Raw genomic sequence first — 27,311 nt, 5'->3', positions numbered from 1 at the left:
CACCTCATTAGTGGCAACATTCAACTGTACTGTACTCATAAATCCCACTGTCCTATCTGTATCCCATTACCACTTGCCTATTTCAGACACTCATTACTTTGAGCTTAGACTATAGCAATAGCTGTTTGTTTTCTCCAATTCTCTTTTCCTTTGGAAATCCATTTTATTCACAATATTGTTATATTAAAACATTTAAAACGAAGTTCTGATTACCACATCCATCCTGAGAAAACGTCCATGGCTGCCTACAGGACAAAGTCCAAATTTCTCAGTTCAGCCCTTACGAACAGAACCAAACTACTTCAATTCCAAACAAACTGGATCACATACTGTTTCCAACGTATGTTCTGCCTAGTTCCTGTAGTTTTTCCTACCTAAATAGCTTTTCTCTATATTTTTGAGTGCTCAAATATTATCCAGCTTTTGAGAATTCCTCCATGACAGTTTCCCTTCCTACAGTCTCTGTACATCTCTCATGACAGTCATTTGACCTTTTATAACACATACTAATGTGGCTTTCCTGGTGGCTCAAAGGTAAAGAATCTGCCTGTCAATGCAGGAGACATGGGTTTGATCCCTGAGTTGGGAAGATCCCCTAGATAAGTGAATGGCAATCCACTCCAATATTCTTGCCTGGGAAATCCCATGGACAGAGGAGCCTAGGAGGCTACAGTCCAGAGGACCGCAAGAGTCAGACATGACTTAGAGACTAAAACCATTAACACATACTAATGTACCTGACTTTCATCAAGACTTTAAATGATTTATATAAAGGATCTGTATTTATCTCATCTATGAAACTCTTACAATGCTTAATTTAGTGTCTAGAATACATCTAACATATTTGCTGAGTAAACAAATTGTGCCAAACCTAGAGCAACTAGTGTCAGGGCAAATACACTAAACGCCTCCTGGCCTTCCTAGCTTGTGGCATCACTACCTATCAATACTTGTAAGTGTCATGACACATAATTATCTTTTGTCAAAATACAGTATGAGGAAAAAGAAACTGCAATGGGAGTCACTTCCCTGGATTTTCTCCAGCATAGATACCAACCCAAAGGGCCCAGTAAAACTAGTTTATTTTAGGGCAAAGCTAGAGACCTCACTCTATAACTGCAAATATGAAGGAATATTTAAGTACATCAGATCTCTGGGTGATTCCATCCTTCCAGTCTTGTCTGCACCATTCCTTCCACAGTCATTCTTTTTCTCACTGAAAGACAAATCTGAGCATGCCACTTAATTGATTAAAATTCTTTAACACTTTCTCACAGCCTATGGAATAAAACCTGGACTTCCTAGCACATTATACAACATTCTCGGTAAGTTGCCTTTGCCTCCTTTAGTCTCACTTTCTAACCTCATATATTCCAGCCAAGTATATCCAGAGTACTTGTAATTCCCTTAATGTGTCTTCCTCACATTCTTTGCACCCATGAACTATGTGTTTTTTCAGTCTCAAGTGTCCTCTTTCTCTTCATTGCTCAGGTGACTTTCACTAGTCTTTTAAGACCCATTTCAGGCATTATCTGGCTTAGATGACCATCCTTATATTCCCAAGGCTTTCTGAATATGGCTCAGACATAGAGCATTTCACACAGTATGGCAATTATCTATCTCATTTGTCTGCCTTAGCCACAAGACTGAGTTCCTGTTGGGCAGGAGCTCTGATTTAACCAAGCAAAGTAGGTTCTCAGGCAGGAGTGACTGGCTGTTAAATAAGGTTGATGGAACTCACGATCTGGGGCAATGGATAGGTGTCAGAGAAACTAGGAGCTCTCCTGCTCCGGTAGCTCAATGGTAAAGAATCCGACTGTAATGCAGGAGATGTGGGTTCGATCCCTGGGTCAAGAAGATCCCCTGGAGATGGAAATGGCAACCCATTCCAGTATTCTTGCCTGGGAAATCCCACGCACAGAGGAGTCTGGCAGTCTAGAGCCCATGGGGTGGCAAAAGAGTTGGACACCACTGAGCAACTGAACAACAACTGATGTACTTCTCAAAACTGTTAATCCAGACAGTGGAGACATTCTTCAGTACTGGCTACCATATACTCCCACATTATACAAGGTCCATTCAGCTGTAGTAATATACATGAATAGAATCTGTAATTCAAGTATCTTAAATCTAGATCCAAACAAGAATCTTACTAAGCCTTTTTATTATCACTTTGCTCTGAACACAAGTACCTCAATATTACTTTGAAGACTTTTTTAGAAATTAATTCTTCAGGACACAGAGACAAGAGCAAAATCTAGCATTTACTAAGGATGAATAACATGGTGTAATAATGAAAACAACTGAATTTATGTGCTTTTTAAATTAAAAAATGGGGGAGGGAGGGAAAGATGGCGGAGGAATAGGACGGGAAGATCACGTTCTCCCTCACAAATTCCTCAAAAGAACATTTCAACGCCGAGCAAACTCCACAAAACAACTTCTGTAGGCTGGCAGAGGACATCAGGCAACCAGAAAAGCAGACCATTGTCTTCAAAATCAGCATCCCCCCTCCCCACAGCGCGACTGAACTAGTGAGCCTAAAAACCAGCAAACAGAAGAAGTTAAACAGAGGGAACCACCTTGGAAGTGAGCCCACACGGCCCATAACATCAGAGAAGAGCCAGATATATTTTTAATTTTTTAATATTTTTAAAATCATTCTTTTTTTTTTTTGCCTTTTGCATTTTTTTTCTTTTTTTCCGAGCTTTTTTTAATTGTTAAATCTTCTATTTCTCCTCTAATTTTTATTTCTATAACCTAGTATTACTATTTAAAAAAAAAAAAGACTTTTTTTTTTTTTTTAAGGCAAACACCATATATACTCTTTGGATGGTTGTTGGTGTTTTGTTTTGTTTTTTTTGTTTGTTTTTAATAATTCTTTTTTTTCTTTCTTCCTTTTTCCTTCTGCTTTTCTTTAATATTGTATCTTTGAAAATCCAACCTCTACTCCAGATTTTTAATCTTTGTTGTCAATTTTGTACATTTAAAAACCCAAACTTCACTACCCAAGTTTACCTGAGAGCGAGATTACTGGCTTGTCCACTCTCTCCTCCTCTGGCCTCTCCTTTTTCTCCACCAGGTGGCCTCTGTCTCTTTTCTCCCCCATCTCTTCTCTATCCAACTCTGTGAATCTCTGTGTGTTCCAGACGGTAGAGAACACCTAAGGAACTGGTTACTGGCAGGATTTGTCTCTCTCCTACTCATTCCTCTCTCTTATCCTCCTGGTCACCTCTGTCTACTTCCTCCCTCTCCTCTTCCCCGTATAACTCTGTAAATACCTCTGAGCGGTCCAGACTATAGAGCACACATAAGGAAGTGACTACTGGCTAGCTTGCTCTCTCCTCTCTTGATCTCACCACATCTCATTCAACTAGTTACCTCTAACTACCCCCTCCATCTTCTCTTCTCCTTGTAACTCAGTGAACCTCTCTGAGTGTCCCTCAAGGTGGAGAAACTTTTCATCTTTAACCTAGATGTTTTATCATCGGTGCTGTATAGATGGAGAAGTCTAGAGGCTACTGTGAAAATAAAACTGAAAACCAGAAGCAGGAAGCTTAAACCCAAAGCCTGAAAACATTAGAGAACTCTTGAATTCAGGGAACATTAAGCAATAGGAGCTCATCAAAAGCCTTCATACCTACACTGAAACCAAGCTCCACCCAAGGGCCAACAAGTTCCAAAACAAGACATACCACGCAAATTCTCCAGCAACACAGGAACACTCCCCTGAGCCTCAATATACAGGCAGCTCAAAATTATCCCAATACCTTTGATGTCTCATAACCCATTACGGGTCACTCCACTGCACTCCAGAGAGAAGAAACCCAGCTCCACCCACCAAAACTCCAACACAAGCCTCCCTAACCAGGAAACCTTGACAAGCCACTGATAGAACCCCACCCAAAGTGAGGAAGCTCCATAATAAAGAGAACTCCACAAATTATCAGAATATAAAAAGGCCACCCCAAACGCAGCAATATAACCAAGATGAAGAGACAGAGGAATACTCAGCAGGTAAAGGAACAGGAGAGTTGCCCACCAAATCAAACAAAGAGGAAGAAGTAGGGAATCTACCAGAGAAGGAATTCCGAATATTGATAGTGAAAATGATCCAAAATCTTGAAATCAAAATGGAAACACAGATAAATAGCCTAGAGACAAGGATTGAGAAGATGCAAGAAAGGTTTAACAAGGACCTAGAAGAAATAAAAAGAGTCAAAATATAATGAATAACACAATAAATGAGATCAGAAACACTCTGGAGGCAACAAATAGCAGAATAACAGAGGCAGAAGATAGGATTAGTGAAATAGAAGATAGAATGGTAGAAATAAATGAATCAGAGAGGAAACAAGAAAAACGAATCAAAAGAAACGAGGACAATCTCAGAGACCTCCAGGACAATATGAAACGCTCCAACATTCGAATTATAGGAGTCCCAGAAGAAGAAGACAGAAAGAAAGATCATGAGAAAATCCTTGAGGAGATAATAGTTGAAAACTTCCTAAAATGGGAAGGAAATAATCACCCAAGTCCAAGAAACACAGAGAGTCCCAAATAGGATAAACCCAAGGCGAAACACCCCAAGACACATATTAATCAAAATTAACAAAGATCAAACACAAAGAACAAATATTAAAAGCAGCAAGGGAAAAACAACAAATAACACACAAGGGGATTCCCATAAGGATAACAGCTGATCTGTCAATAGAAACTCTTCAGGCCAGGAGGAATGGCAAGACATACTTAAAGTGATGAAAGACAATAACCTACAGCCCAGATTACTGTACCCAGCAAGGATCTCATTCAAATACGAAGGAGAAAGCAAAGCTTTACAGACAAGCAAAAGCTGAGAGAATTCAGCACCACCAAACCAGCTCTCCAACAAATTCTAAAGGATATCCTCTAGACAGGAAACACGAAAGGGTGTATAAACCCGAACCCAAAACAATAAAGTAAATGGCAACGGGATCATACTTATCAATAATTACCTTAAACGTAAAATGGGTTGAACGCCCCAACCAAAAGACAAAGACTGGCCGAATGGATACAAAAACAAGACCCCTCTATATGCTGCTTACAAGAGACCCACCTCAAAACAAGGGACACATACAGACTGAAAGTGAAGGGCTGGAAAAGATATACCACGCGAATAGAGACCAAAAGAAAGCAGGAGTGGCAATACTCATATCCGATAAAATAGACTTTAAAACAAAGGCTGTGAAAAGAGACAAAGAAGGCCACTACATAATGATCAAAGGAACAATCCAAGAAGAAGATATAACAATTATAAATATATATGCACCCAATATAGGAGCACCACAATATGTAAGACAAATGCTAACAAGTATGAAAGGGAAATCAACAATAACACAATAATAGTGGGAGACTTTAATACCCCACTCACACCTATGGACAGATCAACTAAACAGAAAATTAACAAAGAAACGCAAACTTTAAATGATACATTAGATCAGTTAGACCTAATTGATATCTATAGGACATTTCACCCCAAAACAACGAATTTCACCTTTTTTTCAAGTGCTCATGGAACCTTCTCCAGAACAGATCACATCCTGGGCCATAAATCTAAACTTGATAAATTCAAAAAATCGAAATCATTCCAAGCATCTTTTCTGACCATAATGCATTAAGATTAGATCTCAATTACAGGAGAAAAACTATTAAAAATTCCAACATATGGAGGTTGAACAACACACTTCTGAATAACCAACAAATCACAGAAGAAATCAAAAAGAAATCAAAATATGCATAGAAACTAATGAAAATGAAAACACAACAACCCAAAACCTGTGGGATACTATAAAAGCAGTGCTAAGAGGAAAGTTCATAGCAATACAGGCATACCTCAAGAAACAAGAAAAAGTCAAATAAATAACCTAACTCTACAACTAAAGCAACTAGAAAAGGAAGAGTTGGAGAACCCCAGAGTGAGTAGAAGGAAAGAAATCTTAAAAATTAGGGCAGAAATAAATGCAAAAGAAACAAAAGAGACCATAGCAAAAATCAACAAAGCCAAAAGCTGGTTCTTTCGAAAGGATAAATAAAATTGACAAACCATTAGCCAGACTCATCAAGAAGCAAAGAGAGAAAAATCAAATCAATAAAATTAGAAATGAAAATGGAGAGATCACAACAGACAACACAGAAATACAAAGGATCATAAGAGACTACTATCAGCAGTTGTATGCCAATAAAATGGACAACGTGGAAGAAATGGAAAATTCTTAGAAAAGTACAATTTTCCAAAACTGAACCAGGAAGAAATAGAAAATCTTAACAGACCCATCACAAGCACGGAAATTGATACTGTAATCAGAAATCTTCCAGCAAACAAAAGCCCAGGTCCAGATGGCTTCACAGCTGAATTCTACCAAAAATTTCGAGAAGAGCTAACACCTATCCTACTCAAACTCTTCCAGAAATTGCAGAGGAAGGTAAACTTCCAAACTCATTCTATGAGGCCACCATCACCCTAATACCAAAACCTGACAAAGATGTCACAAAAAAGAAAACTACAGGCCAATATCTCTGATGAACATAGATGCAAAAATCCTCAACAAAATTCTAGCAATCAGAATCCAACAACACATTAAAAAGATCATACACCATGACCAAGTGGGCTTTATCCCAGGGATGCAAGGATTCTTCAATATCCGCAAATCAATCAATGTAATTCACCACATTAACAAATTGAAAAATAAAAACCATATGATTATCTCAATAGATGCAGAGAAGGCCTTTGACAAAATTCAACATCCATTTATGATAAAAACTCTCCAGAAAGCAGGAATAGAAGGAACATACCTCAACATAATAAAAGCTATCTATGACAAACCCACAGCAAACATTATCCTCAATGGTGAAAAATTGAAAGCATTTCCCTAAAGTCAGGAACAAGACAAGGGTGTCCACTTTCACCGCTACTATTCAACATAGTTCTGGAAGTTTTGGCCACAGCAATCAGAGCAGAAAAAGAAATAAAAGGAATCCAAATTGGAAAAGAAGAAGGAAAACTCTCACTGTTTGCAGATGACATGATCCTCTACATGGAAAACCCTAAAGACTCCACCAGAAAATTACTAGAGCTAATCAATGAATATAGTAAAGTTGCAGGATATAAAATCAACACACAGAAATCCCTTGCATTCCTATACACGAATAATGAGAAAGTAGAAAAAGAAATTAAGGAAACAATTCCATTCACCATTGCAACGAAAGAATAAAATACTTAGGAATATATCTACCTAAAGAAACTAAAGACCTATATATAGAAAACTATAAAACACTGATGAAAGAAATCAAAGAGGACACTAATAGATGGAGAAATATACCATGTTCATGGACTGGAAGAATCAATATAGTGAAAATGAGTATACTACCCAAAGCAATTTACAAATTCAATGCAATCCCTATCAAGCTACCAGCCACATTTTTCACAGAACTAGAACAAATAATTTCAAGATTTGTATGGAAATACAAAAACCTCGAATAGCCAAAGCAATCTTGAGAAAGAAGAATGGAACTGGAGGAATCAACTTGCCTGACTTCAGGCTCTACTACAAAGCCACAGTCATCAAGACAGTATGGTACTGGCACAAAGACAGACATATAGATCAATGGAACAAAATAGAAAGCCCAGAGATAAATCCACACACATATGGACACCTTATCTTTGACAAAGGAGGCAAGAATATACAATGGAGTAAAGACAATCTCTTTAACAAGTGGTGCTGGGAAAACTGGTCAATCACTTGTAAAAGAATGAAACTAGATCACTTTCTAACACCGCACACAAAAATAAACTCAAAATGGATTAAAGATCTAAATGTAAGATCAGAAACTATAAAACTCCTAGAGGAGAACATAGGCAAAACACTCTCAGACATAAATCACAGCAGGATCCTCTATGATCCACCTCCCAGAATTCTGGAAATAAAAGCAAAAATAAACAAATGGGATCTAATTAAAATTAAAAGCTTCTGCACAACAAAGGAAAATATAAGCAAGGTGAAAAGACAGCCCAATGGGAGAAAATAATAGCAAATGAAGCAACTGACAAACAACTAATCTCAAAAATATACAAGCAACTTCTGCAGCTCAACTCCAGAAAATAAACGACCCAATCAAAAAATGGGCCAAAGAACTAAATAGACATTTCTCCAAAGAAGACATACGGATGGCTAACAAACACATGAAAAGATGCTCAACATCACTCATTATTAGAGAAATGCAAATCAAAACCACAATGAGGTACCACTTCACACCAGTCAGAATGGCTGCGATCCAAAAATCTGCAAGCAATAAATGCTGGCGAGGGTGTGGAGAAAAGGGAACCCTCCTACACTGTTGGTGGGAATGCAAACTAGTACAGCCACTATGGAAAACAGTGTGGAGATTCCTTAAAAAATTGCAAATAGAACTACCTTATGACCCAGCAATCCCACTTCTGGGCATACACACCGAGAAACCAGAATTGAAAGAGACACATGTACCCCAATGTTCATCGCAGCACTGTTTATAATAGCCAGGACATGGAAACAACCTAGATGTCCATCAGCAGATGAATGGATAAGAAAGCTGTGGTACATATACACAATGGAGTATTACTCAGCCGTTAAAAAGAATTCATTTGAATCAGTTCTGATGAGATGGATGAAACTGGAGCCGATTATACAGAGTGAAGTAAGCCAGAAAGAAAAAACACCAATACAGTATACTAACACATATATATGGAATTTAGGAAGATGGCAATGACGACCCTGTATGCAAGACAGGGAAAGAGACACAGATGTGTATAACGGACTTTTGGACTCAGAGGGAGAGGGAGAGGGTGGGATGATTTGGGAGAATGACATTCTAACATGTATACTATCATGTGAATTGAATCGCCAGTCTATATCTGACGCAGGATGCAGCATGCTTGGGGATGGTGCATGGGGATGACCCAGAAAGATGTTATGGGGAGGGAGGTGGGAGGGGGGTTCATGTTTGGGAATGCATGTAAGAATTAAAGATTTTAAAATTTAAAAAATAAAAACTAAAAAAAAAAAAATTAAAAAATGTAAGCTTGAGGTTTTTCTTATAGCTTCTGATATTTAAAAAAGTTAAGAGTTTTAAAAATAAAGCTTCAAAACCAACCTTGACTTCAAGCAAATGAGAACAGACCTTCAAAGTATTTCTGTTCACAGATAACTGTTGGACCCACATTATATGACTAAGACACTAAATATGAACTCTGAAATTTGGAAATGAAATATTTAGGAAATTTGAAATGAAATATTTAGAAATATTAAAGAAAACAGCAGTTTAACTTGTGTATTATCTTTAAAACTATTAAGTACTTATCAAATTTATGTACTACCTGAGGAACATTTTCTATTGCTTCTTTAAAACATTCAATTATGGTTTGCTCTGAAATCTCCATTATGTACTGAAGGACATAACTGACCTGAACCTTTACCTAGATTAACAATTCATGTTTCCTTCTTATAAAAACAAATATAAAATCAGATTTCAACAAAAACTTAGCTGTTTAGCCTCCCTGATATAAGCCATTTAGCTTTACTATTAAGAATATGGCCTAGATTATCTCTAAGGTTCCTTCATATTCTAAAGCTGGGATTATATCTCTATTCCAAGTGTATGAAGTCTGTCTTCATGTCCTCTAGCTTTCCTTGTTTAAATTCCCCTCCTCTCTTGGTCTCCTCCAAGGTTAGAGACAGTTCTCATATTTTTGACATGTTTCTCCTCACCTACAATCACAAAAACTGACAATAGATTAAAATATTATCTCTTGCAGGGTATTTTTATTTTAACTGGGAATGTTTATATCTTAAGCTAAATGACTAAAGCTTTAACAGAACTTCAGGTGATGGGGTACAGGACATGCCACCCCAAATGACGGCATCTTGACATACTGAATATTTTAAGCCGAAGGAATTGGAGAAATGTCATGTGCAGGAAGGACTTTCTGACCTTCCCATGCATCAGGTCATGAAACCTTCAATTGAGAGATGCCCTGATTATATTGGGCTTCGCAGGTGGCGCTAGTGGTAAAGAACCTGTCTGCCAATACAGGAGACATAAGAGATGCAAGTTTGATCCCTGGGCTGGGAAGATCCCCTGGAGGAGGGCATGGCAACCCACTCCAGCACTCTTTCCTGGAGAATCACTGATAGAGGAGCCTGGAGAGCTGTAGTCCATAGGGTTGCATACAGTTGGACACGATCAAAGTGACTTAGCACACATGCACGCTCCTTATACTAATATTTAGAGGATAGGAACATCCTTATCTTCAAGACTAAGGAACACTAAGAGGAATCTGAATGGACAGGTCTTGCTAAGTTTTCCTTGGTTTACTACAAAAGTTTACAATGCTTAGCTCAAATCCCTTTTGCTCTATCACATTTTCCCATGGCTGTCCACTTTTCATCAGACCTAGCTTAAAAACACTCAGGTTTAGTCAATTCTTCAGGTGTTCCTTATGAAGGCTCCCATGTCATATAAAACTTTTATTAAATAAAATCTGTATACTTTTCTGTTGTGAATTTGTCTTCTGGGTCACTAAGAGTCAGACACGACTGAGAGATTTCACTTTCACGCATTGGAGAAGGAAATGGCAACCCACTCCAGTGTTCCTGCCTGGAGAATCCCAGGGACGGGGGAGCCTGGTGGCTGCCATCTATGGGGTCGCACAGAGTCGGACACGACTGAAGTGACGCAGCAGCAGCAGCAGCAGCAGCAGCAGCAGCAGCAGCAGCAGCAGCAGCAGCAGCAGCATAGGGGCCCCTATAGAAAAGAACTTAGAAAAGTAGAGGAAAAAGATACTTTTCTTTCCCTATGTGCATAGCAGAGTTCTAGGGAGGGGTAAGGCTGTCCTTTGAATTCATTGGTAACTTATCTTGCTGAAGGATAACACTGCCTCCTTCCTTTTCGTAAATGATCGTTTTAATTATTTTACATAGGTGAAGAAAGACGACATGAAATTTAATTCTAGACATTTACTCTCCTGAAATTGTTTTCAGGAGAGTAAAATGTATGAGGAAAACAAATTTTTCACCGACATAAAGATGTATCACCTATATGAAGAACTGTATTAGCTAAATTTTCCTGCTTAATTGATCCCTAAAAGCAAAATAGAGGATAAAAAATGATTGTATGTGTGCTCAGCCATCTCTGACTCTTTGCTACTCCATGGACTGTAGCCTGCCAGTCTTGTGTGTTCATGGAATTTTCCAGGCAGGCATACTGGAGTGGGTTGCCATTTCCTACACCAGGAGATCTTCTTGACCCAGGGACTCAATTTGTGTCTCCTGTGTTTCCTGCTTTGGCAGGTGGATTCGTTACCACTGAGCCACCTGGGAAGCATAAAAATGACATAAGACTATAAACAGTTAAATATTATACACAATACTTAAAAAAAAAAACTTTCTTAGAGGAAGAAAAGACATTGCAGAGTTTCTGGTTTGGTTTTTTTTCCTCCCTGCTGTACTGTATAGGACTGTAACTTGTAGGTACTGGAGAAATAAAACTATTTAAAAAATATACTAGTATTAAATATTTATTCATTTCTTAAATAGATAGGAAAAGTCATGTTAATCCCAGAGTTTAACTGAAAAATTAAGTTAGTCTACAAAAATGATTCCTTCAAAAAATATGAAGATTTCAACAGGCTTGCTTTGTTAGTTTTAAAATTACAGCATCTTAGTGACAGTTTTGGAAAATTTTGATAAAACATACTTTGAAAGCATTAGATCTTATAAATTAAGTTACTACAGCAGGAAAGAACCTTTCTAACATGCTTCCTCTCTCAAAGCATTCCAAATTTTCTTTACAATATTTAAAACAACTCAGTTTTCTTTTATTCTGTGTCTGTGTCTGTATAAAGAAAACTATTAGTCTTATTTAATTGGGATTAAGCCCCCTACACACAGAGGCACTTAATTGGGATTAAGGCCCCTACACACAGAGGCACTGGAATCTTTATAGTTCAGCTTGTGTGTAAGATCTGAAGGAATGTATACCATGTATGGGACTTCCCAGGCAGTGCAGTGGTAAAGAGTCTGCCTGCCAATGCAGGAGATGCAGGAGATGCGAGTTTGATCCCTGGCTCAGGAAGATTCCCTGGAGTAGGAAATGGTAACCCACTCCAGTATTCTTGCCTGGAAAAATTGCATGGACAGAGGAGCCTCATAGGCTATAGTCTACGGGGTTGCAAAGAGTCAGACACGACTGAGTATGTACGGACATACAGTGTATGAACACATAATTTGGAATCAATACACATCTCATTCAGTTATTAATTTATATTAAGTGACATATCTCAATCTTGTTTATGCTTGCTGAACAGTCCTATGAAAAGACCAAACAGCCACCTGCATAAGGCTTGGAGAATAAAGCTTGGAACATGAGGCTAGCTTATGTGCCCTTGTGAAAGTTGATCAGCCTTTTCAAGTCTCAGTTTCTTCATCAGTAAAATAGAGGTTTTATTTTACTGCCATACTTGGCACACTGTGAGAGCTTAATGATCTCTATTATTGGAAGTCAATTCACTTAAATCTATTGAATCTTAATAAATTATTCATTCTAAATGTCTCTCATTTTAAAGAAACTAATCAGGCATAATACTGCCACCATGTACATTTATGTATCTTCAATAGGACAGTGAAAAGTCTTTAACCAACAGCATAAATCTCTTATTGTGGATTTTTTTGAATAGTGATTACAGGTAGTTGAGTAATTAAAGGCATGTTAGTAACTCTAAACTCACACTGTAGAGATTTCTGACTGCACCATACCTTCTGGCTTCAGTGACTTAACTCCTTTGAAAAAAGATGATATCTCAGCAGAGATGAATGATGTAAAGAGGCAGGCTATAAAAGATGTGGGGAGAAATATTCTAGACAGGAGGAGCAAGGGCAAAGGCCTTGACGGATAAATATACTTGGCCATTTTGGATAGGCAAGAAACCAGCAAGTACAGTAAGAGAGGAAATCAGAGGAGATAAAGTCACTGAAGCCAGGTCTCTGCCTAGTTCCAACCTTGAACCAAGGGTGGTAGGATGACAGAAAGACACTCCTACATTAGGCAACTCAACTATACTTATCAGAGAACAATGTTCAGGTGAGTTGCTCTGCTTTCTGCTACTCTATTTATATTTATTCTGCAGAAAATAAAGGAGAGTTTTAATAAAAATTAAAGTTAGACTACAAGCTTTGGAAAACTTGGATTGAATGTTCCTTTCATACTGTGTGTATTTAAAAATTTCAGGTGGTTAATTAAGTAGCTTGAAAGGAAATATCAGGAGTGTGGTGTATACATACATAAACTGTTTTAATTATTTTAGTAATAGGCCTTAACATTAGGATAGATCACTGTGAAATTATGCTTTTTTGATGGTTTTATGAGTCAATAACTAAAAGTAAAATAAAGTAAATGTCTCTCAGTCATGCCCAACTCTTTGCGACCCCATGGACTGTAGCGTACCAGGTTCTTCCGTCCATGGGATTTTCCAGGCAAGAATACTGGAGTGGGTTGCCATTTCCTTCTCCAATAACTAAAGGCTCAACCAAAAGAAACATAAACTATAACATTAAGAAACTAAAAGTACTTAAAACGTTTGAAATCATGGATAAGAAGAACGTGTACATCAGGGGTCCCTGACCAGTCAATTGGAATTGAATGCTTCTTTTGGGAGTCCACTCTACTCTGCTGAGGAACTCTTAGTACCCCTAAAGCCCTAACACCAGAAACATGAACATTTATATTCTCCCCAAACTCGGGGTCTCACAGAAGTCTAGGGTAAGCAGAAACTTTTCACAGAAAAGATGGTGAGGTATCATCTGAAGTAGAAGGCTCTCAAAGTATTTTCAGTAATCTAAGATTCTAAGGATTGCTTAAGGAGTTCTGGAAATCTATGGCTTGAATTTCATTTTAAAATTTCATTTCAAAAATTGTGATTGAAAATATAAACATGAAAACTTATATGTCAACTTTAAGCATCTACATATAACCCTATTTATAGTTAGTAAATGCTAAAAATGTTAACTTACACAGAAAATCAATTGTAAAAAATTTCTTCATTTATATTTTATATATTGAGTTTCCAAGAAAGATTTTAAGAGGTTCAAAAAAATAAAAAAAAAGCAAAAACAGAAAATCATTCACCTAGATTTAAAAGTATAGAGAATCAAGGCATGCTTTACAAAAATCTGGTAGAGATGAAAATATAAGGAGAAAGACTAAACTATTACTACTTTGTAACTTTTCATATTTTAATGCCAAGCAAAACCATGAGAAGTTATGGTACATTTAATAGTAAAATATCAGTGGAAAGTACTTTAACATGTTCCCTATAAGCTAATATTTTGAAAATTATAATACATAAAAGTTCAGAGTTGAGATCTGGTGAACTTTCCTCTCTAGGCTATGAGGCAGATCAGGTAAACACTTACTCTTCATCTCTGCCAAAGTTTTATCTACGCCAGGAAGGATTCAAATTCCCCCAGGAGCACCAATATACACCAGAGAAACACAAAAACCAAGAAAACAGCCCACTATTCTGGTGGTGTTTGGAAAGTATTTGAAGGTCTCTGGTATGTAATGTTATCTTATGAAACACTATATTAATATTATGCAAGTCTGTTCTGGCATCCAGTTTGAGAATTATCTAGCTATCTGAATTCAAAGGAATCCCAAACATGTTCATTGTTTTTACCACATGCCCTTTAAATGAAAAGGATGCAAGTGTGAATAAAGCAGTACCACCCTTTAAAACCAAACGTGTAAAGGATACTCTTCACTATTCCGGATGTCAACTACCAAGAGCTTTGGTTTACTGGACTTTGTCTTCTTGGGAGGTGTTTTGAAGTGGCCAGTCACTGTCAGCTCACACAACTCAATCAGGTCCTCTGCTGAAATCCGGGGTGATACCTCCGACTTTAGGTCATTTAACGGAATGGATTCTCTCGACTGAAAAAAATGAACAAACAATACAAATACTGAGACTATTATAGAGAGACAAACTATAGCCAGTACAGAATATCTTCATTTTTTATATCAATCTCTATAGCATATAGGAGAAATAAAGAAATATGAGATATAGAAAACTATATCTCATTTTAGCAGTGTACTGTGTACCTATTTCCTATCACTGATGTTTACCTTTTTATTTGTCACACATATTGTTGTTGTCTGGGAAAGACTAGAGATCTCTTCAAGAGAATTAGAGATAGCAAGGAAACATTTCATGCAAAGACAGGCTCATTAAAGGACAGAAATGGTAGGGACCTAACAGAAGCAGAAGATATTAAGAAGAGGTGGCAAGAATACACAGAAGAACTTTACAAAAAGATCTTCATGACCTAGAGCCAGACATCCTTGAATGTGAAGTCAAGTGGGCCTTAGGAAGTATCACTATGAACAAAGCTAGTGGAGGTGATGGAATTTCAGTTGAACTATTTCAAATCCTAAAAGATGATGCTGTGAAAGTGCTGCACTCAATATGCCAGCAAATTTGGAAAATGCAGCAGCGGCCACAGGACTGGAAAAGGTCGGTTTTCATTCCAATCCCAAAGAAAGGCAATGCCAAAGAATGCTCAAACTATCACACAATTGCACCCATCTCACACACTAGCAAAGTAATGTGCAAAATTCTCCAAACCAGGCTTCAGCAATACCTGAAGTGTGAACTTGTAGATGTTCAAGCTGGTTTTAGAAAAGGCAGAGGAATCAGAGATCAAATTGCCAACATCCGCTGATCATGGAAAAAGCAAGAAAAACATTCAGAAAACATCTTTCCTGCTTTATTGACTATGCCAAAGTCTTTGACTGTGTGGATCAAAATAAACTGTGGAAAATTCTGAAAGAGTTGGGAATACCAGACCACCTGATCTGCCTCTTGAGAAACCTGTGTGCAGGTCAGGAAGCAACAGTTAGGACTGGACATGGAACAACAGCGTGGCTCCAAATAGGAAAAGGAATATGTCAAGACTGTATATCGTCACCCTCCTTATTTAACTTATATGCTGAATACATGAGAAACATTGGGCTGGAAGAAGCACAAGCTGGAATCAAGATTGCTGGGAGAAATATCAATAACCTCAGATATGCAGATGACACCACCCTTATGGCAGAAAGTGAAGAACTAAAGAGCCTCTTGATGAAAGTGAAAGAGGAGAGTGAGTGAAAAGGTTGGCTTAAAGCTCAATAATCAGAAAACTAAGATCATGGCATCTGGTCCCGTCACTTCATGGCAAATAGATGGGGAAACAGTGTCTTTATTTTTTTGGGCTCCAAAATCACTGCAGATGGTGACTGCAGCCAAGAAATTAAAAGATACTTGCTCCTTGGAAGGAAAGTTATGACCAACCTAGGTAGCATATTCAAAAGCAGAGATATTACTTTGACAACAAAGGTCCATCTAGTCAAGGCTATAGTTTTCCAGTGGTCATGTATGGATGTGAGAATTGGAGTATAAAGAGAGCTGAGTGCCGAAGAATTAATGCTTTTGAACTGTGGTGCTGGAGAAGAGTCTTGAGACTCCCTTGGACTGCAAGGAGATCCAACCAGTCCATCCTAAAGGAGATCATTCCTGGGTGTTCATTGGAAAGACTGATGTTGAAGATGAAACTCCAATACTTTGGCCACCTGATGCGAAGAGCTGACTCATTTGAAAAGACCCTGATGCTGGGAAAGATTGAAGGCAGGAGGAGAAGGGGACGACAGAGGATGAGATGGCTGGATGGCATCACTGACTCAATGGACATGAGTTTGGGTAAACTCTGGGAGTTGGTGATGGACAGGGAGGCCTGGCATGCTGCGGTTTATGGGGTTGCAGGGAGTCGGACACGACTGAGCAATTGAACTGAACTGAACTGAATACTGGAGTGGGTTGCCATTTCCTTCTCCAGGGTATTTTCCCAACTCAGGGATCAAACTCTTGTCTTTTGTGTCTCCTGCACTACCAGGCAGTTTTTTTTTTTTTTTTTTTTTACCATTGAGCCATCTGGGAAAGCACACATAGGAAACCATTAATCTTTTCCTTCACTACAACTTCCTAGTTCAAATGTGATGGAAAGAAATGAGGTAGACTTTTCCTTATGAGAGCACTGTTTATCATTATTTTTTTTTATCTTGTCCTGTTTTTTATTTACTTGTATTTTTCTTTTTTTTTAATATAAACTTATTTTAATTGTAGGTTAATTACTTTACAATATTGTATTGGTTTTGCCATACATCAACATGAATCCGCCACAGGTATACACGTGTTCCCCATCCTGAACCCCCCTCCCTCCTCCCTCACCATACCATCTCTCTGGGTTGTCCCAGTGCACCAGCCCCAAGCATCCAGTATCATGCATCGAACCTGGACTGGTGATTCATTTCATATATGATATTATACATGTTTCAATGCCATTCTCCCAAATCATCCCACCTTCTCTCTCTCCCACAGAGTCCAAAAGACTGTTCTATAAACAGCTCTTTTAAGAACATTTCATCTTTCAACTATAATTACTGTTGTTGTAAATTGCATTAATTAAAGCTCTGGTAATACGAGAAATTGTTTTATGACTCAGTATTGAACTTTCCTAACATGATTTATGTTACTTATGAATGGTTGGGTAGAAATTAGATTCACAGAAATGAAGAACAACATAATGCTTTCTTAGATAATGTATTTTAATTGTAAAGGAGGTAAAATCAGACTGCAGACCACCAAACCTGTCTGTATATGTTTGCTACATGTCATAATACTGATTCAGACTTAAAAAAAAAACCGCTCAGTTGTGTTTGACTCTTTGTGACCCCATGGACTATACAGTCCATGGAATTCTCTAGGCCAAAATCCTGGAGTGGGTAGCCTTTCCCTTCTGCCTACAATGCAGGAGACCTGGGTTCAGTCCCTGGGTCAGGAAGATCTCCTGGAGAAGGAAATGGCAACCCACTCCAGTATTCTTGCCTGGAAAATCCCATCAACAGAGGAGCCTGGTAGGCTACAGTCCATAGAGTCGCAAAGAGTCAGACATGACTGAGCGACTTCACTTTCACTTTCTCCAGGAGATCTTCCCAACCTAGGATCAAACCCAGGTCTGCCACATTGCAGGCGGATTCTTTACTAGCTGAGCCAGGAGGGAAGCCCAATTCAGACTAAGGGCCATTCACAATTATTATTCATGTTATTTGGTAGGCAGGAGGATCATCTACCCTTCACAAAAGGCAACACAATACATCTCAATTCAACATAAACTTGTTGAACACTAGTAGTCACTGTTGAAAACTTATTTAACATAATTTGAAAATTTAAGAACTTTCAAAATTCACTTGATTTAAAATATGGGGATTCAAAAAATTTTTACTTATGTGCTTAATATGCTTCCAAGATCGAGTCTATTATCTCATTTGCTTATTTTCTCTCTTTCCTCAATTTCATAGTGGGATTCCACATACATAATTTCCAATTTAGACTTTCTAGGCAGGAGAGAATAAAGCCTATGAATCACATAACAGACAAGACTTATTCTGAAAAAAAAATTGTTCTCAATTGTTTTTGGAGTTTGAATGTCAGCCCTCATCCCTTGGGTTTCTGTGACTATGTATGCTATAAATTCTTTAGTAGTAAGAGTAAAGCACTTGTTCTCTCACTTTATTAGCTTTTAAATAGAAATGGAAGTTGCTAAGTTTTATGAGTTTATTGCACTTAATGAAAAATAAGAATTAGGAATTTTAATTTTTTAGTATTAGAAATTAAATGTACTTAAATATTCTGAAATTAAAACTACTTCAGAAAGATTAGTTTTAAAATCAGCAAGTCATACAATCAATGCTTCTATCTTCTTTTTCATTAGATTGCAGGCTCTATAGGTGTTTTTCTCAGGCTTCACATGAAGCTGTACGTTTATGAAGATAAAATAAAGAACTCTTGATTACTCTAGTTCTGCTTTCAGTCATTCAGTGCTGAATGGGGTATTTCTAAAAGAGGTTTGTCTGAATGGAAGGTGTGCCTGACTGATGAAGGAAAGAATTTGACCAAAGTATTCTCTATGAAGAACTGATTGATGAAAGAAAGATATGACCTTGGCCTTGGTTCCAATCAAATGCATCATTTGTCAGGAGTTTCTTCAAAGAAAAGACTGATTGCCTTATGAAATGGTAAGAAAAGAAGGAAACAGGAATCACTGACAAGTTCATAACTTTCTGAAATTTGAGTGTATCATCAAAGAACTTTAATATGTTGCAAGCATGTTTGTCTACAAATTAAATTTAGGAGATTAGTAAATCATACTTAGGACAAGTTATACAACTTTGCTTTATGAAGAAAATAATTATAATACTAAAAAATTCAGAATCTAGTTTTTCTTTTATTAGACAGTTTTATACACAATTTCACTATTCACTGAACAATTTCCACTTAGAGGCATAAAAGTAAAACTTCTTTTTTTTTAAATAATAAAATTTAACTTTTTTTTCCCACAGATAAAAAGACTGAAAACTGATTTTTTATTGGAGTATAATTGGTTTACAATGTTGTGTTAGCTTCCAATGTAGAATAAAGTGAATCAGCTATACATATACATATATCTCCTCCCTCTTTTTTAAAAAAATTATTAATTTTAATTGGAGGCTAATTATTTTACAATATTGTATTGGTTCTGCAATACATCAACATGAATCTGCCATGGGTGCAAACATGTTCCCCATCCTGAACCCCCCTCCCACCTCCCTCCCTGTATCATCCCTCTGGGTCATCCCAGTGCACCAGCCCTGAGTATCCTGTATTCTGCATCGAACCTGGACTGGCGATTAGTTTCTTATATGATATTATACATGATTCAATGCCATTCTCCCAAATCATCCCACCCTCGCCTTCTCCCACAGAGTCCAAAAGACTGTTCTATACATCTGTGTCTCTTTTACTGTCTCGCATACAGAGTTATCGTTACCATCTTTCTAAATTCCTTATATATGTGTTAGTATACTGTATTGGTGTTTTTCTTTCTGGCTTACTTCACTCTGTATAATTTAAATCTTCTTTAGTATCATTGATATTGGTATTTTCCTGTGTGAGTAGGATTTCAGATTCACAGAACATTGTTTATGGACAATGGACAAGAATTGAGGATAACTACAGAACAACTCTGAAAATTTCTATGATCATTTCTTCCCAAGAACGTGTACATACAATGCACATTAAATTTAGATGTCCAAATATCAGAAATCAATTGGTATGAAAATGACTTAAAAAAAATAATATTCCATTTCCAAACTAAGGTCAAAATTTATTCAGCAATGTTACTGACAAAAACTATCTTTCAGTAGAGTGAATTCTCTGAAAGGGCTATCTAAATGTGTTAGTGACAACGCTGATCAAGCAAGCAAAAATCCAAACCTGGTAACATGACAGTTATTTTCCTGTGTCCATTAAACTACTAGGAGAATCACTCTGTCATGGTACCTAAGAGTCTGAAATGGTAGACTTGACTTTTTTTGGTATATGGTGTTAGAGAATGTTCTGATTTTTTTTTTAAACATGTAGCTATTCAGTTTTCTCGGTACCATTTATTGAAGAAATTGTCTCTATTTTTGTCACTTTTGTAGTAGGTTAATTGACTACAGGTGCCTGGGTATATTTCTGGGTTCTCTATTCTGTTCCATTGATCTGTGTGTCTGCTTTTGTGCCAGTACCAGGTTTGATTACTGTAGCATTGCAGTATAATCTGAAGTCAGGGAGCATAATTCCTCCTACTCTGTTTTTCTTTTCTAAGATTGTTTTCACTATTTGGGGTCTTTAGTGTTTCTATACAAATTTTTAAATTATTTGTTCTAGTTCTGTGAAAAATGCCATTGGTATTTTGATAGGAATTGAATCTGTAGGTTGCCTTGGGAAGTATGATCATTTTAACAATGTTAATTCTTTCAATCCAAGAAATATCTTTTCATCTGTTTGTGACATCTTCAATTTCTTTCATCAGTGTCTTATAGTTTTTCAAGTACAGGTCTTTTACCTCCTTGAAAGAAAGTGAAAAGTGAAAGTGAAGTCGCTCAGTTGTGTCAGACTCTTTGCAACCCCCTGGACTGTAGCCTACCAGGCTCCTCCATCCATGGGATTTTACAGGCAAGAATACTGGAGTGGGTTGCCATTTCCTTCTCCAGGAGATCTTCCTGACCCAGGGATTGAACCTGGGTCTCCCGCATTGTAGGCAGATGCTTTACTGTCTGAGCCACCAGGGAAGTCCTTTACCTCCTTAGGTAGGTTTATTCCTTATTTATTATTTTATTCTTTTTGATTCAGTGGTAAATGGGATTGTTTCCTTAATTTTGATTGTTCATTGTTAGTATATAGAAATGTAATAGGTTTTTATGTATTAATTTTGTACCTGCAACTTTACCAAATTCATGAGCTCTAGTAGTTTTCTGATGGTGTCTTTAGGGTTTTCTATTACAGTATCATGTCATCTGCTAACAGTGATACTTCTTACTTTCTAATTTTGGTTCCTTTCATTTCTTTCTCTTGTCTGATATCTATGGTTAGGACTTGCAATATTATGTTGAATAAAAGTGGTGAGAGTAGGAATCCTTGTTTCGTTCCTGATCTTAGAGGAAATGCTTTTAGCTTTTCATCGTTGAGTTAGTTGTGAGTTGGTCATATATGGTCTTTTTTATGTTGAGGTATTTCCCTTTATGCCCACCTTCTGGAGAGCTGTTTTTAAAATCATAAATGGATGTTGAATTATACCAAAAGCCTTTTCTGTATATTTTGAGAATATCATATGGTTTTATTCTTTAATTTCTTAATGTGATTATCACACTTATTGATTTGTAGACACTTAAAAATCCTTGTATCCCTGGAAATATTAACTATGAGAATAAAGAACCGGTGTCTAGAACACTCCTCCCATATTTTCTGTTACATGTCCTGGCACTGACTTCAACTTAGTTACCAAGGACAGAAATCTGAAAACCACTGCAGACTTTTCATTCTTCCTTATTTCTCATTCCTACATAACAAATACCCAAGTTCCATCAAAATAACTCTTGAATCTGAATCTGTTACCTGACTTATTGCCCTACTTCAGGGCTTCCACCATCCCTCAAATGGACTGTAGAAGCTGTTTGCCCCTCTTGCTATTTCTTTTTTTCCTCTGTCTCTTCATATAAAGTCATCCCTTCTAATCCATATTCCAAATGCCACTTGAGTTAAAATAAAAACCTGATCAGGCTTCCCTGGTGGCTCAGATGGTAAAGAATCTGCCTGCAATGAAGGAGACCTGGATTTGATCCCTGGGTCAGGAAGATCCCCTGGAGAAAGGAATGGCAACCCACTCCAGTATTCTTCCCTAGGAAGTTCCATGGACAGAGGATCCTGGCAGGTTGCAGTCCCTGGGGTCATAAAGAATTGGACACAACTGAGCAGCTAACATACACTTAAAAGTCTGATCACGTAGATTTTTATAATTAAGAACACCTCACTGGTTTCTAGACATTGATGGAGTGAAATCCAAATTCTTTGGTATAGAATATAAAGTCTTTTATGAATTGGTATCTGTCTATAGTAGGCAAGAGACCATAGGCTTTGGGGTCAGATTACCAGGACTCAAATTTTGGCCAGCCCACTCACAGTGTATGATTTTGGACATGATACTTAAACTCTCTACCTAATTTCTTCATCTATAAAGTGGGATAACAGCAGTTATCCAAATCCTCCTGGGCTGCTGTAAGAACTAAATGTTAATCTATATAGAACATTTAGAATAGTGTCTGACACACTGTCAGAGTTTAATGAAAGCTTGGTTATCTTTCACCTTTTCTCTCACCCCTCACCGCCTTGTACCTCATGCTTTGGTATTAGCAGACTATCCGCCTTTTTATACCACTGCGCCACCTTTGCCCACATTGCTTCCTCTGCTTAGAATGCCACACCTTGTCCACTTAATAAATACCTGCTCACCTTACAAGTATCAGTTCAAACATTGCTCTCTCTGTGAAGAAAGTCTTTTTGACCTCTGACAGGCTCATTTAGTTTCTTTCCTGTGTCCCCACAGGTATCTGGTACATGTTTTTATTGTAATAGGATTATTTACTTCCACCAGACTAACAGCTCCTCAAAGACAAGGAAAGTTACTTTTATACCTATGATTTCCCCAGGTTTCAGCATATTATTTGACACATAATATATTTGTTGAATACAAATGAATAAAATAGTATTTCTAAATTTTCTATTACTTTTCCTGAGTAATTTTGTGTTATGGGGTATGTACACGTTTTCCCAAAACATGTACATACCTGTAGCATAGTAATTACTATATTTGTAATACATTATCTGTTTCTTTACTTGAATTACAAAATCCTTAAATAAAGGTTCTACATCTTTTCATATTTGTATCTCCAAAAGGCAGCACAAGGTCTGGCACCAAAAATTGTTAATAGGTATTTAATGAATGAATGAGTGAATAAAAATGTGATTAAATAACATTACAGAGCAAAGCTATTTGTCTGGATCACTAGACAGACTCCTCAGGGATGGCAAATCATCAGATTCTCTAGCCTCTGGGCGCTGTGATGGTTAATCAAGAATACTGAAACCTATATCTGCCTCAGTGATTTCTCACAGCCATCTCTCTTTTCCTCAGCTGAAAAACTAAAGATGCCAGCTGCTACCATATAGGTTTACAAAACATACTCTAATTAATTGAAAGACTTAGGTGAATATAAAGAAGGCAAAAATAAACACACATACAAAACTATCCCAGTAAAGTAGGTAATTTAATGATAATAAAAAATATGAATGAAGGGAAAAAATAGATAAATACTAGAGCTGAAACTTAGGGGAACATCAATAAAACTGGAAAAGCTGTATATGAACCATGTGCATGATAATAAATGAGAAAAATATAAGTAAATATGCTTCTCTTTTTCCTTCTCTCTATATTTTCTTTATATCTCTCTTTTCTATATACCTTTCTATCTATAAATAAGAAAAATATAAGCATGTAAGAATATTTGAAAGAATAATTGATTGCAAATATTTTCAAAAGAATAGAAAATCTGAATAGACCTATACATTTATAGACCAAGGTAAAGTTGAGGAGAATGATGAACTGTGTGTCCGCTTTACAATACAATAGACTATTTACAAAATCTAAATAGACTTGCAAAAACAACTAAATAGACTGTGTAAAAACGGGTAAGATTTTAAAGTTTTTAAACAATTGCTTTAAAGAGAGGTGCCAAATAGTTTTTCCCCAAGCGCTTCTATCTATAACTGTTCCAAGGCAAAGAAAACATTGAAAGATCATTTTATGAAGTGTCCTTAACCTAATACTTAAATCTAACAAAAATGACATCAAACACAAATGCATGCACAACCCTCAATATTCCTTATGGATATAGATTCTTTCAAAAAATCTCAAAACTGGAAAATTGAATGCAGCAGCAATTTAAAAGAATGGCATATTATGAGCAAAAGGGATATTCCAGGAATGAAGGATGGTTCAATATAAGGACAATTTGAAAAGTAATTCATCACCTTTAATTAGTCAAAAGATACAAAGTATGTAATTCATCATTGTAGGTGACACAAAGCCATACGTGATAAAACTTCACATTTATTCCCAATTTTAGAAAAAGAAAAACTCATGGTAAACATATATCAGAAGGAAAGCTAATCTGAATGGTGAAAGATTTCATTAAGATGGATATTCTTCATCTCAAATATTTGACATTCTGCTTAAAGATGAACCATACAGGCAGACTTATTGTGAAAAAATATACCTCTTAGATAATACAATAGTCTTAGAAAATCCAGACTAATCAGAGGAAAGTCTAATAAAACTTGTAAGAATTTGGTGAAGTTTTAGTCATAATATATATACAATAAAATTATTAGTTATTTTCAATAGCAGCAGAAGCCAGTCAAAAAACCCAAGGAACATAAGCTTTCAATTGCAATGTCAAAATATTCCTCCAAAACAAAATACTTAGAAATAAAAGAATAATATTTAAAGAAAATGAAACAGTGTTGTGATGGGCATTAGAAAAACCTGAGACACATAAAATGCTATCTGGAAAGAAAGATTCAGTATTTAGAAGATCTTTATTTCCTCTTCAAACAATGTATTAATTACAATTTAATCAAAACTCTAAAAGGATCTTTCTTTTTTATTTTGAAACAAAAACTCTAAAGTTCATTTGTCTAAATAGGTGAGAATGTCAAGAAAATAATGAAAAATAATAAAATACACTGTCATATGCTAAAACCATATAAAATATCACCACATGATATTGCACTAGAATTGACTAGGAGACTAATAGGCCATAATGGGGTGTACAGAAAGACCTCAATAAATGAAAGAATGCTGTAAAAGAATAGGATTCCATAACAAATCACTGGAGAAAATGGTGTATTATTTAGGATATAGTATAGGCATCATTTATTACCTATAATAAAATAAAATCATGCTTTTATCTTATACTCAAAGTAAAATGATTTGTAAGTTGAACAAAAATTATATGTAAAAAGTAGAATCACAAAGAGTAAGAATTGATGACTTAAATTAATTTCAAGTATATAGCAAAAGCTAAACTCTTAAATAAGAGAAATATATGTGAAAAATAAAAATTTAAGATGCCCTTAATATATAAAGAACTCTTTTAATCAATAAGACAAACCAATAAGAGAAAACAGCCTGCTTAGTTAAAATGGAGGGGAGATATACACATATACTTGACGAAATAAACACAAAAAAGTAAAAAAAATGTTTTTACCTCAATCACAGATATATAAAACATGTATAATCAAAGACATAGAGAAAGTAGGTAAGTGTCCTAGATTTCTTTTGCTTGTCTCTCCAGATTCACTCTCCATTGGTTCCTGCCTGTTCTCTACCGGTGGGAGGCCTCTGTTTGGACCTAGAAGAGGGACCCCAGGTCCTCTGGCTTTCAAGGTAGTTCAGACAATAGAGAGAGTAGGTCAAGGTAATATAATCCCTTGGTTCTGTACTTGAAAATTCACCTTGGTTTAGCTATTTGTTCACCAAAGATCACTGTTCCTCTCAAGATGGCTTTCTCAACCTGCTTCTCATTTCCTGTGTTCTGATCATCTCTTCCTTCCTCATCCCTTTGGCTTTTAGGTGGGAACAGTTCAGTTCAGTCGTTCAGTCGTGTCTGACTCTTCGCAACCCCATGAATCGCAGCACGCCAGGCCTCCCTGTCCATCACCACCTCCTGGAGTTCACTCAGACTCACGTCCATCGAGTCAGTGATGCTATCCAGCCATCTCATCCTCTGTTGTCCCCTTCTCCTCCTGCCCCCAATCCCTCTCAGCATCAGAGTCTTTTCCAATGAGTCAACCCTTTGCATGAGGTGGCCAAAGTACTGGAGTTTCAGCTTCAGCATCATTCTCTCCAAAGAAATTCCAGGGCCAATCTCCTTCAGAATGGACTGGCTGGATCTCCTTGCAGTCCAAGGGACTCTCAAGAGGCTTCTCCAACATCACAGTTCAAAAGCATCAATTCTTTGGCGCTCAGCTTTCTTCACAGTCCAACTCTCACATCCATACATGACCACTGGAAAACCATAGCCTTGACTAGACGGACCTTTCTTGGCAAAGTAATGTCTCTGCTGGTGGTAATAGCGCTATTGCTAATTTTCATAATTTATTGCATTATCTCTCATATTTTCACCAACATTCCACTATGATCTTTGTAACTGTTATCTCTCTAAATAAACCATTCTTGAATTATCCTAATGTGAGTGTATAATCTTTTGCTGTTGGTTGAACTCTGACAGTAAGCATGTAGGGAAGAACTCAAAAACACATTATGTTTTAAGGCACATGAAAAGATGCTCAACATCAGTAATTATTAGAGAAATACAAATCAAAACTACAATGAGGCTCCACCTCACACTTGTCAGAATGGCCCTTACTAAAAAAATCTAGAAATATTAAATGTAAGAGAACTTCCTTTATGGTCCAGTGGTTAAGAAATCTGTCTTGCATTGCAAGGGATGAGGGTTTGATCCCTGGTTGGGGAACTAAGATCCCATATGCTGCAGAGCAACTAGCCCATGCACCACAACTAGAGAGTCTGTGCACCACAGTGAATGATCCCACATGACACAATGAAGATCCTGTGCCACAACGAAGATCCGACCTAGCCAAATGAATAAATGAGTAGATAAATAAAATACTTAAAAAGCCCCAATAAATCCACTACAGTACCAGTTTGGTGACATATATCACAGTGAATATGTGTGTGTGCATAAACACATGCATGTGTATATAAACA

The 27,311-nt window shown here is 36.9% G+C and overlaps 1 protein-coding gene across 2 annotated transcripts in view; it reads right to left on the bottom strand.

Annotated features, from left to right (window-relative positions):
• Window positions 1–27,311, bottom strand: part of TBCK (TBC1 domain containing kinase) — a 216,323-nt gene that overhangs the window by 37,983 nt on the left and 151,029 nt on the right. Inside the window, exons 24-25 of one of the 2 annotated variants that reach the window (XR_009601134.1) lie at window positions 14,079–14,997; window positions 2,773–10,828 (exon numbers count right to left, since the gene is read on the bottom strand). Coding sequence is in view for 1 of the 2 variants with exons in the window: in XM_027971381.3 (XP_027827182.2) it covers window positions 14,822–14,997 (176 nt within the window). In the remaining variant the exon portion in view is untranslated. Of the gene's footprint in view, window positions 1–2,772; window positions 10,829–14,078; window positions 14,998–27,311 lie in introns of those variants that run through there. The other variant, XM_027971381.3, reaches the window with a different exon arrangement.

This window comes from Ovis aries, chromosome 6, assembly GCF_016772045.2.
Source record: "Ovis aries strain OAR_USU_Benz2616 breed Rambouillet chromosome 6, ARS-UI_Ramb_v3.0, whole genome shotgun sequence".
NCBI classification, from domain to species: Eukaryota; Metazoa; Chordata; class Mammalia; order Artiodactyla; family Bovidae; genus Ovis; species Ovis aries.
This window is presented reverse-complemented; position numbering and strand designations above follow the sequence as displayed.